The sequence below is a fragment of the Podarcis gaigeae genome (assembly GCF_964106915.1).
Source record: "Podarcis gaigeae genome assembly, chromosome: 4".
NCBI classification, from domain to species: domain Eukaryota; kingdom Metazoa; phylum Chordata; class Lepidosauria; order Squamata; family Lacertidae; genus Podarcis; species Podarcis gaigeae.
The window spans coordinates 86,172,161-86,188,845 of record NC_139677.1 but is presented as its reverse complement, the minus strand read 5'-3'; the positions used below and the strand labels follow the sequence as shown (position 1 = coordinate 86,188,845).

Genomic DNA, 16,685 nt, shown 5'->3' with positions numbered 1-16,685 from the left:
GTAGGCTGAACTCCTGACAGCTACACCTTCCTCTTGAGATTAAAAGCTGTTTAGACATGCAAGTGTATTACCTCTAAAAGCCGGGGGGGGGGGATGCAGATGAAGATCACTGAATACAAGCAAATATTTAAAAGCAACCAATGTCACAGGTTACATTTGAGCTAAAAGGAAGTCTGTTGAGTTTGGAAATCCAGAGCCTAGACACGCCGCCCATCTCTGACAGAGTCCTACTACTTCTTGGGAAAGAGGTTCCATCTAAACCTAATAGGATCCTCCCCTCACTTCTCAGCGAGAAGCTAAGTGACTTCTAGCAGAGCCATTAAGGCACTTCAACTGTCATGCACTTATGAAGTGCATGCTTAAAATGTCTAAGGCGCACCAAAGTTAAAGATCTGAAGAGCAAAATGATGCCTGCCAGAGGAGCTACTTGGTGAGTATAACTGGCCCAAAATATAAGAAAAGGGAAACTTAACAGAGGAGCTACTTGGTGAGAATAACTGGCAACCACCAGGAAATGCTTTTCATCTTTAGTCTGGGCTTAAGTTGCCAGGCCCGCAACCCTAGAGAGCAGTGGGGAGGCTGATCGGTTAGGCTGAATAGCACACTATTGTGTTGCCCTTGTAAAGATAAAGGTAAAGGGACCCCTGACCATTAGGTCCAGTCGTGACCGACTCTGGGGTTGCGCGCTTATCTCGCTCTATAGGCCGAGGGAGCCGGCGTTTGTCTGCAGACAGCTTCCGGGTCATGTGGCCAGCATGACTAAGCCGCTTCTGGCGAACCAGAGCAGTGCATGGAAATGCCGTTTACCTTCCCGCTGGAGCGGTACCTATTTATCTACTTGCATCTATTTATCTACTTGCACTTTGACGTGCTTTCAAACTGCTAGGTTGGCAGGAGCAGGGACCAAACAATGAGAACTCACCCTGTCGCAGAGATTCGAACCTGCCAACCTTCTGATCGGCAAGTCCTAGGCTCTGTGATTTAACCCACAGCGGCACCCGCGTCCCTTGTTGCCCTTGCAGAACTCAGCAAAGAGATGGGTGCGGGTAAAATTCAAATCAATGGGTTCAGTCTTTGGCTTTTGCTCCATCTCCCTGCCTTCCACCCTCCCTGTACTAGTACATAAAGCCCCAAATGACCTGGTGGTGCAAGTACCTTTAAAGGCACCTTCACCAATATCAACAATTTCTGACCCTACAATCATTGGCTGAGGCCTTGTTAGTGGTGAAGCTATTGAGGGCTGCCCAACTGCGCCTGATCCATATGGGGCCTTTTCAGTGGTGGCTCCACATTCGTGGGATGCCTTCCCCCATGAGGGATGCCTGACTCCATCATCATTAACTTTCAGGAGGAATTTGGAAACATTCCTGCTTACCACGAGGCTGGAGAATGCTGTTCCTGGCAACCCAGTGATCACTGGATACAAGAACATTTTTAAACTACAATTGCTTTTAAAACGTTTTAACTGCTTTGGAATGTTTTTACTTTGTTTTTAAACTGTGTGTCTGTCTGCCGCCCTGGCCTCCTTGGGGAAGGAAGGGCAAGGTATAAATTTAAATAATAGTCATATTGAGCACCAGCCACCACTGCTAGAGAACTATAGCTCATGCATAGCTGGATTGGATTCTGAAAATGGAAAGGCATCAAGATGGAAAGTGGATACAGTCCCTAACAGAGAAGAATGGCAAACCAAGCTGATGGGCTATGTTGAAATGGCAAAGCTGACTGGAAAACTCAGGAACCAAGAGGACAAAAACTTTATAAAAGAATGGGAAAAAATTATAAGTTATCTAAGATGGAAGCAGATGGAAACATTGGCGGGATTTTGATTTCACTTGTAGTGCTTCATGGAAAATATAGATTGATAAGAGTTTGAAGAAGATGCAGTTTTAAATGATTAAAATGGGACTCCAGGGAAAGGGGGGGGGAGTCCTCAGATTCAGAGGCATCTCTTTATCTGATATGTAACTGATTTTTTATAATTTTTCATTGCAAAAACCAAATTAAAAACTTTGAAAAATGGAAAGGAGTCTTGGTAGTTCCACCATGCCCTCAGCTGCAGTAAAAGCAGTGCCCTGCCTGTCTAGATTGCTGAACATCAGCCATGTTCTGTAAAGAGTGAATAGCCCCAACAGTGCCAATGTTGTTGTTGTTTTTAAAAAAACACATGAAACAACAGATCATAGCAATGTCAAATACTTGTCATAGCACTAAAGTTAAATACAGAAGGACTCTGATGTCATAAGTAACACTAAGTAAAACTGAAATTCCAAAATGACTTGTGAAGGTTTGAGAAATGGTGCGCTTAATGGTCTCTGCCAACGTATCAAATATAGATACACCACAGTGCAGTGAATGATTCGCACTAGACTAATCTGTTGCAGAAATGTATCCAGCAAGGCTAGATTCTAAGTTCTCTGATACAATTTCTTGAAATTTCAGGCAAGTTATACGCAGTGCTATTTTCTAGAAAAGGAGGTGTCGGAACTCACCATGAACACCTCCCTCATTCTCTTTGAATAGCAATGGCGCTCACCTGAGAAGTGCCAGAACTGAGTTCCTGTGAGTTCCAGGTAAAAAGAAGCCTTGGCTAGAAGAAAGCTAAGAGCAAGGCCTCAGCTTTTAAAAAATAAAATAAAATTTGCATCTTAGGTGAACGTCTGTTAGGTGAACCTTTTGCAGTTGTGACCACTGAGCTCTGTCCCTGTAACTGTCAAAACCTACTAAAGGTTTTCAAAAGGTAAAGGACCCTGGACAGTTAAGACCAGTCAAAGGCAACTATGGGGTTGCGATGCTCATCTCATTCAGGCCGAGGGAGCCAACGTTTCTCCACAGACAGCTTTCTGGGTCACGTGGCCAGCATGACTAAACCTCTTCTGGCGCAATGGAACACCGTGACGGAAGCCAGAGCGCATGGAAACACTGTTTATCTTCCTGCCGCAGCGATACCTATTTATCTACTTGCACTGGCATGCTTTCAAACTACTATGTTGGCAGAAGCTGGGACAGAGCAACGGCGGCTCACTCCGTCACAGGGATTCGAACCGCCAACCTTCCGACGGGGAAGCCCAACAGGCTCAGTGATTTAGACCACAGCACTACCCACATACCAACCTACTGGGCCCCACAGAGCAAATCAACTCCAATGCCACAGATATTTTGGGGAAGTAATTTCCAGATAGTTGAATGGGAGTCAAAAGAAGATAAATGCTTTGTTATTCAGATCATGTGCTGCTTACTGACTAGACAAATATAGTTGGAAATAGCCCTTTACCAGCTCATTGTCCCTTCCTATAACTGCCAGAAATAAAATATACGATACTAACCAAGGAAATATGCGCAAATTAGCATGATTTGCATCACTTATGCCAGTGTGGTTGGGGATGTTGGAGCTTGTTATTATCTTTATTATGATTTGCAGTATTTACAGCACATTCTTCATTAAATATTTTCAACTGAAGAGCAAGTGGGGAAAGCAATAAAAATAAACAGAGAGAAACAGCAATATACAAACATTGCAAAATCATATAAACAGGTCCAAATAAACAACAAATTAACAACTCCATCATAAAGCAAACAAAATCACAGTGGAAAAAAATATTTTATTTTTAAAAGCTATGCTCCAACCTGGGGCTGGAAAATACACTAAATTTCTATACATACAGTGCAAACCTGCTCCAAATTAAGTCCCAGTGAGTTGAATGGATTCCAGATAAGCATATATAGCATTCCAGCTTTGAACAAATAAATATACTGTAATTATGTTTATTTGGCTATTTAGGCTGCAATCCTAACTCTACTTTCCTCTGAGTAATCCCCAATGAATTCAGTAGATTGTGCTGTTAGTTAATAAGTGAGTTATAATTTTATGCATCTATCCAGCTATGTTTTCTGTGTCTGGTTTATGCTTAATTATTACAACAACAATTTTATTATTTGTACCCTGCTTATCTGACTAGATTACCCCAGTCTCTTTGCAGAAAATTGGCTAAAAGCATTTTCACAATGGATTTTCTAAGTTTTATAAATCTGTTGTCTCTTGCACCCACAGACTGGTTTTTCACTCGTTTCGTAGCCACAAGGCTACATTTCCGATTGGAGTCCATTTTTCACTGCCACTTATGCAAACGTCTTTGCAATTTTATTTTATTTTTGCTTAACTGTGTAATTTCTAACTTTTCGCAAGTGCTGACAACAACCAGCAACCTGCATCACTCAGAGGAATAGTTTACAGAACTTTTCTGTGTTCTGTATAATATTCTACATAAGGATATGGCTCTCCCATATGCTACAGAAAACTCACTTATTTTTCTTTCTTTCTTCAACTTCCTATTTCCAACACCTCCTGCTTTCTTCCATCCATTTCATACCTGCCAATTACCAAGTCGAAGCACAGCATGGGAGAGCTCCCCCCTGTGCTAAGACAGCATTGCAAAGAAATTGCAAGGTAGCAGCTTTCAGCTAAACATCAGGGGAAACTTCCTAAGCCATTCAACAGTGACACAGACTGCCTCAAGAGATGAGGAGCTGGTGCCCAATGGGACTGGCAGGGCAGAAGGCAGAGCACTCATTGGAGGAAGACCCAGGGCCAATGACAGGTGGAGCCATAGAATCATAAAATCACAAAATGGAAAAGATGGAAAGGACCCCAAGGGTCATCTAGCCCAACCCCCCTGCAACGCAATGCAGGAATCTCAAATTGCAATGGTTGAGGTCCAACTGTTTACAACAATGGGATTCAAAACCAGGGGATGAGTGGTATGGTGGTTTTCAGCTTCAGTGGAGGAAGAATAAAAAGGTAAAGGTAAAGGGACCCCTGACCATTAGGTCCAGTTGTGGCCGACTCTGGGGTTGCGGCGCTCATCTCGCTTTATTGGCCAAGGGAGCCAGCGTACAGCTTCCGGGTCATGTGGCCAGCATGACTAAGCCGCTTCTGGCAAACCAGAGCAGCACACGGAAACGCCGTTTACCTTCCCACCAGAGTGGTACCTATTTATCTACTTGCACTTTGACGTGCTTTCAAACTGCTAGGTTGGCAGGAACAGGGACCGAGCAACGGGAGCTCACCCCATCACGGGGATTCGAACCGCCGACCTTCTGATCGGCAAGTCCTAGGCCCTGTGGTTTAATCCACAGCGCCACCGTGTCCCGGAGCAAGAATACAGATGGGTCATTGGCAATCTCTCCCCATCGTGAAAATGGACCATTAGTGAGACTGAAAGAATGAAAATGGAGAGGGGGACAACAAATCAAACTCTTGTCTGATTCACTGCAGCTGGAAGCCAGGAACACTGCAGCGCTGAGCAGAAGAGTCCTGGAATCACAGAACGGTAGAAATGGAAGGGACCGCAAAGGTCATCTCATCCAAACTCTGCAATACTAAGAAGGAGGAAGCTGATAGGCAACGTTGCCTCTGAGATGAGCTGTAAGCCAGGCAGGTGGGGGCTGGCTCAGGGTAGACTTCTGTTGCTGGGGCAGTGTCCCATTAGCCCTCATACATCAGCTTCCGCTGGTGGAATCTCCATCAGTGGAGGGTTCAGACTGGAGCTGGGTGCCTACTTTTCAGGGATGCTGTAGTTGCATCCTGCGTTAAGTCTGCACCGAGCGGGAGTTGGAACTAGATGACTTTGGAGGAATCTCTCCCAGTTCCAAAATTCAATTATTCCAAAGACTCTCTCATTACTGAAGAGAATAGCGATCATTCGCTTGGAACCAATTCGCGTACAGCTTGTACATCACTTGACTTTTCATCTTTTGCATCACAGCTAAATGCATGAGTCAACTCCTTTGAAAATATTTGCGTTTGAGATGATGTGGAAGTTCTATCTAGGGTGTTTGATCTCCAGTGTCAAGTCACCCACTTGATGCTATAGTCATAAAATGATGGGCATGTGCATTATGTGTGAAATCAGCCCACAAAGAATTGTGTTTGATGGATCCTGCCTTTGAATAAAAAGGCTGGGCCGGAGAACCTTCAGTTACTTTCTAAATTTATCCTGCGTACACTCCAGTTATCTCTAAATTTAAGCCCAGAATAAAAGCAATACAACCCAAGCATTGTTAAATGTATATCAGGAGCATCTTTAAGCTCCTGATCCTATGTAGTGTGATAGAAGGTGAAAATAGTTGTCCCAGGCATACACAATTCATAATCCATCAATCCGAATGTAAACCACCAGTCATTTATGACAACCACCAAGGGTTTGACAAGCGCCCTAGTTTTGCTGCCTGTCTACAACTAAAAAAAAATAATGAAGTGATTGTCACATATCTGGCAGGCCACAATGCGCACTAGGTGGGCTGTGCTTGATTTGGTGGGTCACAGACTCATAATGTGCAAAAGCACGACTTACTCCAAATCTAGGTAGTCTATCTAGCGATCACGATTATTAAGATTTAAGAAATAATTCCCTGAATGTTCCAATATTCTGGCATGTATGGTTACTATTCTGGGAAAGAAGACTCAAACAAATGGAACTGCCATTGTGCAATGCAGCCATCTGATCAGAATGAAATATTTTGCACCTGAGATTCAGATCTAAACTCCAGGATAACAACACACTGCAATGTGACACTTGCCTCTATTTCCCTTCCTAACACATAGTTTGTAAATGATGATACTATAACGTCAGTGAAGTATCGTAATCTGCAATTTAATCATGAGCAAGGATCGCAAACCAGGGTTTGATTCTGGTTTATACTTCTGGTTTGGGAGGGAGGCGATTGCTAGTTGAGACATGATGATAAAACAGGCATAGGCAAACTCAGCCCTCCAGATGTTTTGGGACTACAACTCAAATGATCCTAAGCAAACAGGACCAGTGGTCAGGGATGATGGGAATTGTAGTCCCAAAACATCTGGAGGACCAAGTTTGCCTATGCCTGTGATAAAACATCGCCTGAGCTAAACAAGAAGAAATGAGTTGGGTCTGCGGAAACTCAGGAACCAGAAGCAGCCCCCCCCCAATCTTCCAAACCGTATTGCTTTGCGTATGAACCATCATAGGCAGCCTTTGCTAATTCGCTATCAGCCTAAACCAGACTCCCCTCCCCCAATCTGCAAAACTGGAATAGAAATGCTAACACGGGGCAGACTCTGGCCTTTCAAATTTAAGTGGCGCCCTGCGCAAGCCCAAAATTTGGTGCGACCCCTGCCTCTTGCCTGCCGTTCTGCTCAGTTCACTATGTCACAGTTGCAAAGCCCTGCAGCGCCCCAGCAGATCATGCAGGGTTGTGATAAAGGCATGCAATAATTTTGTAAAACAGTTTGAACACTCAGAAGCGCTATATAAATTCTGCTGTTCTTATGGGAAACCTGCAGTGTATTTCGATGCACAGGATGTTTTGTGTGTGTTTTTTTACATGGAGTCAGTTCATTTGTCCACCTATCTCGGAATTTTTCAAACTTGGGCCTCCAACTGTTTTGGGACTACAATTCCCATCATCCCTGGCCACTGGTCCTACTAGCTAGGGATGATGGGAGTTGCAGTCCTAAAACAGCTGGCGGTGCAAGTTTGGGAAACCCTGATCTAGCTCAATATTGCCAACACAGACTGACAGTAGCTCTTCAGGGTTCTGGTTGGAGTGTCTCTCCCGGCCCTTCCAGGGATTGAATCTGGGACTTTCTGCATGCAAAACAGGTGATCTACCACTGGGCTATAGACCCAGTAAACGCTATAGTGCCAAACTGAGAGGTGATGTGGTGTAGCATCTAAGAGGCTGGGCAAAAAAATCAAGAATCCCCCAGCTCATATCTGTGCTCTGCAATAAACACTCTTGTCTTAGACAAGCCACACACTCTCTGCCTCCCCCACCCCCTTTTTAATATGGGGCATAATAATACTGATGAACCTTATGACAATATAAAAACGTTAAATATTAAATATTGTTATTGAATGTACTGTGAAGAAGTGGAGGCAGGGATGTATGCAAAGCACCTTTTCAGCAGCAGAGATCTGCAGTGATAATTACTGAAGTAACTTGTAAACCAGCGCAACAAGTAGTCTGTTGGCTCAGCCATGATCTGGAAAATTAACTTATAAATGTATAATCCTCCAAGTGGCTGGGTGGGAAGACGACCCAGAACGGTCAGAAGGAGCATTCCCCTTAATATGTGTTTGTTTCCTCAGATTAACAGTGGCAAATAAATATTCTTTTATGGTCTGAATGTCTGGACCTACCTTTTAAGCTATCTCATTATGGGAGGGTTAATGATGCATCAAAATGTGAAAATATAACTGCTAAAATCTGAAGCAGTGCCAGCTCTGGATGATCTTGGAGTGGGGAAGGGAATACGACAATGCACTTCATCAGATCACTTTGAAACATACCGTATGAGAGTTATAAAAATTATGCCTCTATCTTATTAGATAGATAAAATATACTGCAGGCTAGCTGGGATGTCTTTGGTTAATTTTGACATCATAGCACCAACTGTTAGGTCTGCTTACTCAAAAAAAAAGAGGGGGGAGTTGGAAACCAATGAAGGAAAATGCTAATTAAACAAACTGTACTACAGTTAACCATGTAATATACTGATAAATCTCTTCACCTATATCCAGCCTAGTGCTCATTTGCTTTATCCACTGTTGTCACAATGAATAAAAAGGATGTCAAAAGCAAGGCTGAACCATAGCAATTGACAAGACCAATAAATCAAAAGCTCAGATAGAGATCATTTTTTTCCAAAAATGGGAAGGCGGCACACAGACAATAGATTGCCCAGTGATTCCTATCATTTACCAACTATAATTTGACTTGAACTGAACAAACCACCTGCTACAAGTGGAATGATAACTGCAGCAGGTTTTATATTGCAGTCTCCACCTCCAACAACTGAATAGATCATTAGCTCTAGCTGTAATAGTATAGGTGGAACTGTTTACCCTTTCTTGCGGGGGGGGGCAGTTCTGTTTCCTAATATCTAGAAATCAGCAATCATCTTTTGCAGGACCACAGTCTACACAGGATTATTCCAGTTCCCTAGCATCAAAATTCTGCATGACCAACTGCCTTGATTTTTTTCCCCTACGCCTGTCGAAACCTATTTATCAAAAATCAGAATTGTACGCTGCAATCCTAAACACTGGGTGCAAATGCCCTGAATTGGAGGGAGAAAGGGGAGAGAATAAAGATAATCTAATTTACTGCACTCCTGCCTGACATCAGAAATTATGGTTAAGCTACCAACTTGTTCACTCTGGCTTCTGACACAGTACAAGGGTCTCCTACGGCTCCTGTCCAAGGTTAAGACTGAGATTTGAGTGCTTTCAGCATTTCATTAACTCCAAAACAAACTATTTCAGCACAGATAAAAGAGTAAAATTTAGCCGGTGCTTTCAGGACACTGCAATAGCATTTCAACAAACACTTGTCAAAAATTGTTCTTTATTACATCCAGTAGTGTGAAAGCTCTATGCCAGTGGGAATGAGGTAGCAGAGACGCACACCTGCATTTTTAGACACAACTTATGAACATGCCAAATATATACCCCAAAGTTGTGCTGATTGATGAAGTGTAAAAAGCAACGACACTGATGAACTCATTTCACTGATTTCAAGATAGTGTCAATTCCACCCTTAATATTTTGCACGCTTTGTAAAATGGCACGAAAGAGCTCCCACAAAACAGATCAGAGTGGAGGAAGAAGGTGCTCCATGGTTTGCTACCACGGCTAAACTGCATTCATCCTAAGCACCTCTTTCCCAATAATCTCTCCACCAATTTTAGCTTCTCTCCACAGTGCTGAGGAACAAGAGAGGCATTGCAGTTGCTGTAAAATGACGCTGGTAAGTTCTAGATTCCATCAAGCCAAAAAAACAGGGCTAACAGGTGGAATGCTAAGTGTCCCTCAACTAAAGGCTGATTTCACTTTCACCACAATAGTGACCCAACAGCACCGATTTATTATTCCCCATCAGAGGGAAAGGCAATGATTCACTTCAATGAGAGCGTGCAAAGGGGGAAACGAAGGGATGCAATTAGAGGCTAACTGCACCCCTATCCCTGCTAATCACAAACATACAGCTCACTTGGCAGATGACTTGCTTTGAATGAAAATGGTCCCAGATTCAAGCTGATGGGGACCATACTGGGCTAGGTGGACTTGGTATAAGGCAAGCAAAACTCCATAGCCGGTGACAGAAAGTGACAGTATGTTGGGAGCTATCTTTTATATGAGAGGCTCTATTCTAGGGCTGAGTTCTAGCACTGAAAACAATTTATGGACCTGAGTGCTGGTGAGCTATTGCAGACATTGGCATACAGGTGTCATAAGTAAACCTGCTTCCATCATTTTATATTTAGCTATTATTTCAGTATAGATTTGGAGCAGAGATGCAGCATGAAGATAGGGAGCTTAACCTTTTCCCCCATCAAGTGTTTCCCCACTTCCAATCACTCTCACAAGCTGTTTTCACCCCTGCAGAGCATATAGAAGTTTCTCGAGATTCTGTCACACTCTAGTGTGACCAAGAAAGAGAGCTCTGGTTTGGAAAAGTAAAGCACTGCAACTGGGAACAAGGCTGTGGTGGGGGCAAACTCCACACATGGTGCTTTAGCTATTATCAAGGATCACAAACCCAACAAGGGACACAGGGAGCTCCATGCAATATCCTCTCTTCCCAACCACCATAATGATTGGAATTTTGCTAGTCCTATATATAAATGGGAAACCCGTTCTCCGCAAGGGTCCTTAACAAGACAAAACAGCACCATCCACATGCAGGAGAGAAGTATCAGCATGCTTGGGGAAACCGTAAGGGTTGCAGCAAAGCATAAGCTGTTTAGAGGAAAAACCCCATGATGGAGGACACCCCAAAACAGCCCAATGCAGACTGAACATGATCAGAAGGTGTGGAAAAGGGGAGAACGGGATGCAAAATCTTGGAAGCCAAACAGGAGCACTCCAATATTTTCCTGCAGGTACCAGTTGCGTTTTCTAATTCCAAACCATTGATTTGTTATCTCCAGCCTCCCTGGGAAATGCCCCAGTTTCCAGAGCTGCTGAAACACGTGGCTCCTTTCCTTCCTGAAACGCTGTAAACAGGAGATAGGGTTCTTTTTTCCCCCTTCAGATTTTTCCTTTCAATGCTCAGGACAATGGGCGCCTTAGAAGGTGTACTGCACCCAAGATAAGTGGTCAGTTCATTGTTCTCTGATTGGATTCTCAGCAGCAGGCTTTGAAACTCAGCACATGGGTCCACCTGACATGCACAGAAGTAACTAGGAGCAACAGCTAATAACAGTAGGAAACTTCAGAGGCTTCTCCTCTAAAGGGGCCCAAAATTGTAAGAGCTGAAGTCAAACAGCAAAGCAATCATCACCGGCAGAAATAAGAGCAGCTTCTCCGCACAGATGAGAATCTTCACAAGCAGCCAGTGCTGATCACTGGAGTGCAAGAGGCTAAGCCAGTGCATTGAGAGCCTGGCTACACCTTACACATTAATCCATGTAACCAAACGACAGCTGCCCATTTCTTTTTAAAGGAAATGACACTTTGGGAATCCAGTGGGATTCAAGCTGCAAAAGCAGCCTCGTTTGAGGAAGGGGGTATTTGGATCGGAGAAGCAACAGGCACACATATTCTTCCTCCTTTGCTCCAAATTGCCCAAAATGACTTTTCCTGAGGGGTGGACCATCAGAATTCTCATGCTCAGGTCCTGCTTGCCAGTTTTCCCACAGGCATCTGGGAGGCCACTGTGAGAACAGGATGCTGGACTAGAAGGGCAGTTGGCCTGATCCAACAGGCTCCTTCTTAGGTTCTTAATTCGGGTATTTGCATTTGCATGTTACATCTAAAACACCCACACAGGAAGCATACTGAGTCAGACCAATGGTCCACCCAGCTCAATAATGTCTACTCTGATTGACAGTAGCTCTCCAAGTCTTCAGACAGGTGATATTCCCAGCTCCACCTGAGGATTCCAGGGATTGAACCTGGGAGATCCTGCATGCGAGGAAAAGCTCTTAACACTGAGTTACGTGGCCCTTTCCTAAGTCTTAAGTCATCACCAGCATTTAGGAGAGTAACAGAGGAACCCAGAGCTGGGAAAGCGGGGAAATGTTGGGTTTAGGAGAAACTCTGACCATAGGATCTGGAAATAAAGGGACAATGATTTGATGATGGAAGCAAGGAGCATATCTAAGGATTACCAGAAACTGAAATACAGTAGTGACAGAAGAGGTGTCACAGAGGAAGCGTCCAACAGTTATTGCGATAGAGACTGTGTAAGAAGTGTAAAGAAGATCAACAGGGAGCCTGGCAAGTGTCGGATGAGTAGGGGAGAATTCAGAAGAACAATATCTTACCTTCAAATCTCTTCTTTTGAATCATCCCCTAGAGCCTGGGACACGTTAAAAGGAAATACAGAAGGAGGGGGATGCAAAGTATTATTGGTGGCGGAGACTGCAGGTGAAACATTGCCCAGTTGAAACTTTGCAGATTTAAAAAAAGGAACAATTTAAGGCGTGCAGATGCTTGGGCGATAAGACCTGTTTGCATCCAAACCGCTACATATGGATTCAGGTACCATAAGAAGCAAGGAAGGTGAGGCAACTGACAAAGGTGGCAAGGCTGACACACTTGACCCGAACGCTCGTCGGAAAGCTCTTATGGCTTGCACACAAGAGAACGTAAAAAGAACCACAGCAGCCAGCCAGGAGCCCAGAGGGAGATAGAAAGCTGCCTTATGTACCAAGTCAGACCCTCACTCCATCTAGCTCACTATTGCCTACACTGACCAGGGTTTCAAGTAAGAATCTCTTCCAGGAGATGACAGGGATTGTACCTAGGAAACTTCTGCATGCAAGATGGATGCTGTACCATTGATCTAAGGTCCTTCCCCTAAGCCATGGAGACAATAGAGCTCTTTGGCGTTTATCCAAGGAACCTAGATGTACCAGATGCATGGCTGGGCATCACTCATCCCTTTCAACGGGACTGATGGGAGAACTTCGGGTGGACTGTGTACCACGCTAAGGACAGGGGAGCGAAGGCACCATAGGATGGGGTGCTATCGGAATTTTCTGCCTTAGGCACCTAAATATCCTGGGCTGATTCTGTGCATAACGGTAACTCCTCTTGCAGTCCGATTCTCCGTTATGGTGGCTTAGGAAACGCTAAACGCAGCGGATTTCCCACGCTTTCAGCACAAGCTGCAGCGAGAGGCGCCAGAAGAGGAGTCCCAGATCCTGGCTGAGGATCTCGAACCAGGATAGGGGAACCAGACAACGACACTCGATTTATGTATGTGAAGCAAGGAGGAGAGGCGCCGGCTGTGGGATGTTACCAGGATGAGAGAGGACGGCGCGGAGCAGAAACCGGACCGGGAAGGGGGAGGGTGGATATACAGCAAAGTTGCGCCGAGGCGGGGACCGGGAGCAGAGGGAGACAAACCCCGGATCATGGGTTGTGCGCGCGGTTTTCCGCAGCAAGCGCGTAAGGTGCGACCCGAATGCAGGCGAGCGACGGAGGGCCGCTCCGCGCGTTGCGAAAACCTCTCTACCTGGCAAGCAGAACAGAACGCGCAACCCGCGTGCAGAGCGTCGCGTGTGATGGCGGCGACACGCGCGTCTGGTGTCGCCCGGAGGTTCTGCTGGATTTCGACCCCTTCCCTTTCTGCGGCCGCCTTTGCCTGCGCAAACCCTTCCCTTCCCTGCGTTGCATGCATCGAGACCGCCCCTGCACCTGATGGCGGCCCGGGCGCGGCGCAATTACCGTGGGGGCGGTGAGGCGGCTGATGCTCTCGCCCAGCGAGTCCAGGTTGACCCTCCTCCGGCGAGGAGCCCTCCGGGAGCCCGAGGGGGCTGCCGAGACCGCGGCTGGCCCCGCCGCCGCCGCCGCCGCTGCCTCTAACGGGGGGGCTGTGGCGGCGACGGGGGTGGTGGCCCCGGACTGCGAAGGGGGGCTCCGGCTGCCGTTCCACAGCAGCCTGGCCACGGGACATTCGCCTTCCTCCTCCGGGCTCGTCTCCAGGTAGTCCGAGCCGAGCGAGCTGAAGGATTCCGACGAGATCTTGCGCCGGGACATGCTGCGTGGCGTCTGCTCCTGCCGCTTGGCCAGGGGGACATCAGATGGCGAGCAGCTCCGGCGAGGCGCGGTGGCAACGGCGGTGGCGGCCAGGGAGTCCCGCAGGGATGGCGATCGCGCGGGTGGTCATTGCTCGGGAGGGCGCCGAGATCCCTCTCTCGCTGCCCCTGCCTGCCTTCCCCGCTCGCGTCCACATGCGCTGCCTTGCTTGCAGCCGGGAGGATTTAAAGGAGACGCCTCCGTCCGCCGCCCACCTCCTCCTCCTGCGTGGATCTGCCAACCGCCCCCCACTCGCCCGCCCGCCTGCCCGCCCCTCTCCTGTCGCCGCCGCTGCCTTCCTCGCTCGCTGCTCCTCCTCTCGCCTCCGCCGGCGTCACGTGCGCGCAACGCGGAAGGCGCGCCTCGCCCATCGCCAGATTTAAACGAGGACGCGGGGGAAAGCATGCCATGGCAGGACCCTGGCAATCTCAGTTTAGTATTGCCTCCCGTCGGATCCTCGGATCTCCACATTTCCACATCTCTTTGGGTTTTTGATTTTTTTGGAAAAAGCAAGAACCCAGCCCCAAAGCAAAGGGGAGCGGGTGGGATACCGAGTCCCTCTAGTTTCAAGATTGTCCGCGCTGGCTGGTAGCGGCTCTCCAAAGCAGCCCGGGGTTTGCGCACGAGGCAATCGAGCAGGACCGGCCCAAGAGGTTTTCGCACCTGAGAGGAAAAGCGAAATTGGTGGCGCCGCCCCTTGCCTGGGAAGAAAGGGCGACTGAAGATCTCCATCAGGAATGAGAGGGGAATAAGGATCTACATTATGGGGAATACGTGTGGGAGGCAGGGGTGCCAACTTGAGTAATGGTAATGGGGCGTGATCTAAACATTCCATTTCACATGTAAAATCTCAAACTGAAGTCCAGACCGTTTGCCCATCTAGTCTAGTCTGACTGGCAGCAGCCCTCCTGCCTGCTACCTGAGGTTTCATCTCTATAGATTTCAGGTGTTGGAGATCACATCTTACACATGCAAAGCATATGCGTCTCCACCCCCATCGTTCAGCCCAGACACTGAGGTCCAGCTCGGAGGGCCTCCTGGCAGTTCCCTCTCTGCGAAAAGTGAGGTTACAGGGAACCAGGCAGAGGGCCTTCTTGGTAGTGGTGCCCACCCTGTGGAACGTCCTCCCATCAGATGTCAAGGAAATGAACAACTATCAGACTTTGAGAAGACATCTGAAGGCAGCCCTGTTTAGGGAAGTTTTAAATGTTTGATGGTTTATTGTGCTTTTAATTCTGTTGGGAGCAGCCCAAAGTGGCTGGGGAAACCCAGCCAGATGGGTGAGGTATAAATATTATTATTATTATTATTATTATTATTATTATTATTATTATTATTATTCAGCACCTCTGAAATATATTATCTCCCTAATGTGCCACGTCACATCCAGCAATCTTGATGTTTCAGCTTGTCATACCACCACAGAGAACTTTCACATCACTTCAGACACAGGGCTTTACAATGGATGCAGCCGAGGCTCTCATATTCAGCTGCCATCAGTCAAGTGATGTCCCTTGGTGACCGAGAGATGGATATGGGAATTGACTTTGCTGTGTTTGTTGTGAGTCAAAGTGACATAAAAAAGCCGTGTGTGTGTGTGTGGTTGTTTGTCTGTGACATGATGCAAGTCATCATTTTATGCTGCAGTAAATTAATGAGGAATGTGCATGTGTGAATGCCCTAACCCCAACCTAATCTCTCTCTCTCTTATTTTGGGCTGCGTTAATCCTTGACTTAAGGAAATCAGCCCTGAGTGCTCACTAGAAGGACAGATCATGAAGCTGAGGCTCCAATTCTTTGGCCACCTCATGAGAAGAGAAGACTCCCTGGAAAAGACCCTGATGTTGGGAAAAATTGAGGGCACAAGGAGAAGGGGACAACAGAGGACGAGATGGTTGGACAGTGTTCTCAAAAATACCAGCATGAGTCTGACCAAACTGCAGGAGGCAGTGGAAGACACAAGTGCCTGGTGTGCTCTGGTCCATGGGGTCACGAAGAGTCGGACATGACTAAACGACTAAACAACAACAACAATCCTTGACCAACATTCCAGGAGTGGAGGCATATACCAGCAGTGGGTGTGGCCGCTCCACAGTAACTCACATATGCCCTCATGTGACATACACAGGCATTCAACACTTCTCTGCTGATCTGTGTCAATTATGATGGCAATGGTGAATTGTAGAACTTATTTTTTGCTCGCTACACAAGAAGGACCCCAAGTAAGTTACAAAAATGTTTAAGAGAATAAAGTATGAATAAGAAATACAAAATAATAATAATAATAATAATAATAATAATAATAATAGCAGCATAATAATAACAGTTTGTGAAAAAAAATCCACAGACAAAAGCCAACCGAAGGGAGCTAATGTTTTGGCAGCAACAAACAATAAAAGCCAATGACTCATAGTCCTTCAAACACCAAAAGGAAAGAGGAAAGTTGGTGGTGAACGATTTTTGTGATGGCGCCTGGTGGACCTTAGTGGGGAGAGCAGTCCATGGATGAGGGACCACTGTTGCAAAAGGCCCTCAGGTCAGTTGAAGTTGGGACTTAAGAGCCAACACTGAAGCTACCAGAAAAATTGTTTGGGGGGCCCCCAAATGGGGTCAACC

General features: G+C 46.2%; 1 protein-coding gene across 2 annotated transcripts in view; it reads right to left on the bottom strand.

Annotated features, from left to right (window-relative positions):
* The window catches only part of GUCY1A2 (guanylate cyclase 1 soluble subunit alpha 2), a 154,220-nt gene extending 139,532 nt beyond the window's left edge, over positions 1 to 14,688 (bottom strand). The window contains exon 1 of one of the 2 annotated variants that reach the window (XM_083736612.1): positions 13,719 to 14,688. In XM_083736612.1, the coding sequence (XP_083592738.1) occupies positions 13,719 to 14,030 (312 nt within the window). In that variant the 5' untranslated portion in view covers positions 14,031 to 14,688. Of the gene's footprint in view, positions 1 to 2,492; positions 2,549 to 13,718 lie in introns of those variants that run through there. The other variant, XM_083736613.1, reaches the window with a different exon arrangement.
* Between the last annotated feature and the right edge of the window lie 1,997 nt (positions 14,689 to 16,685).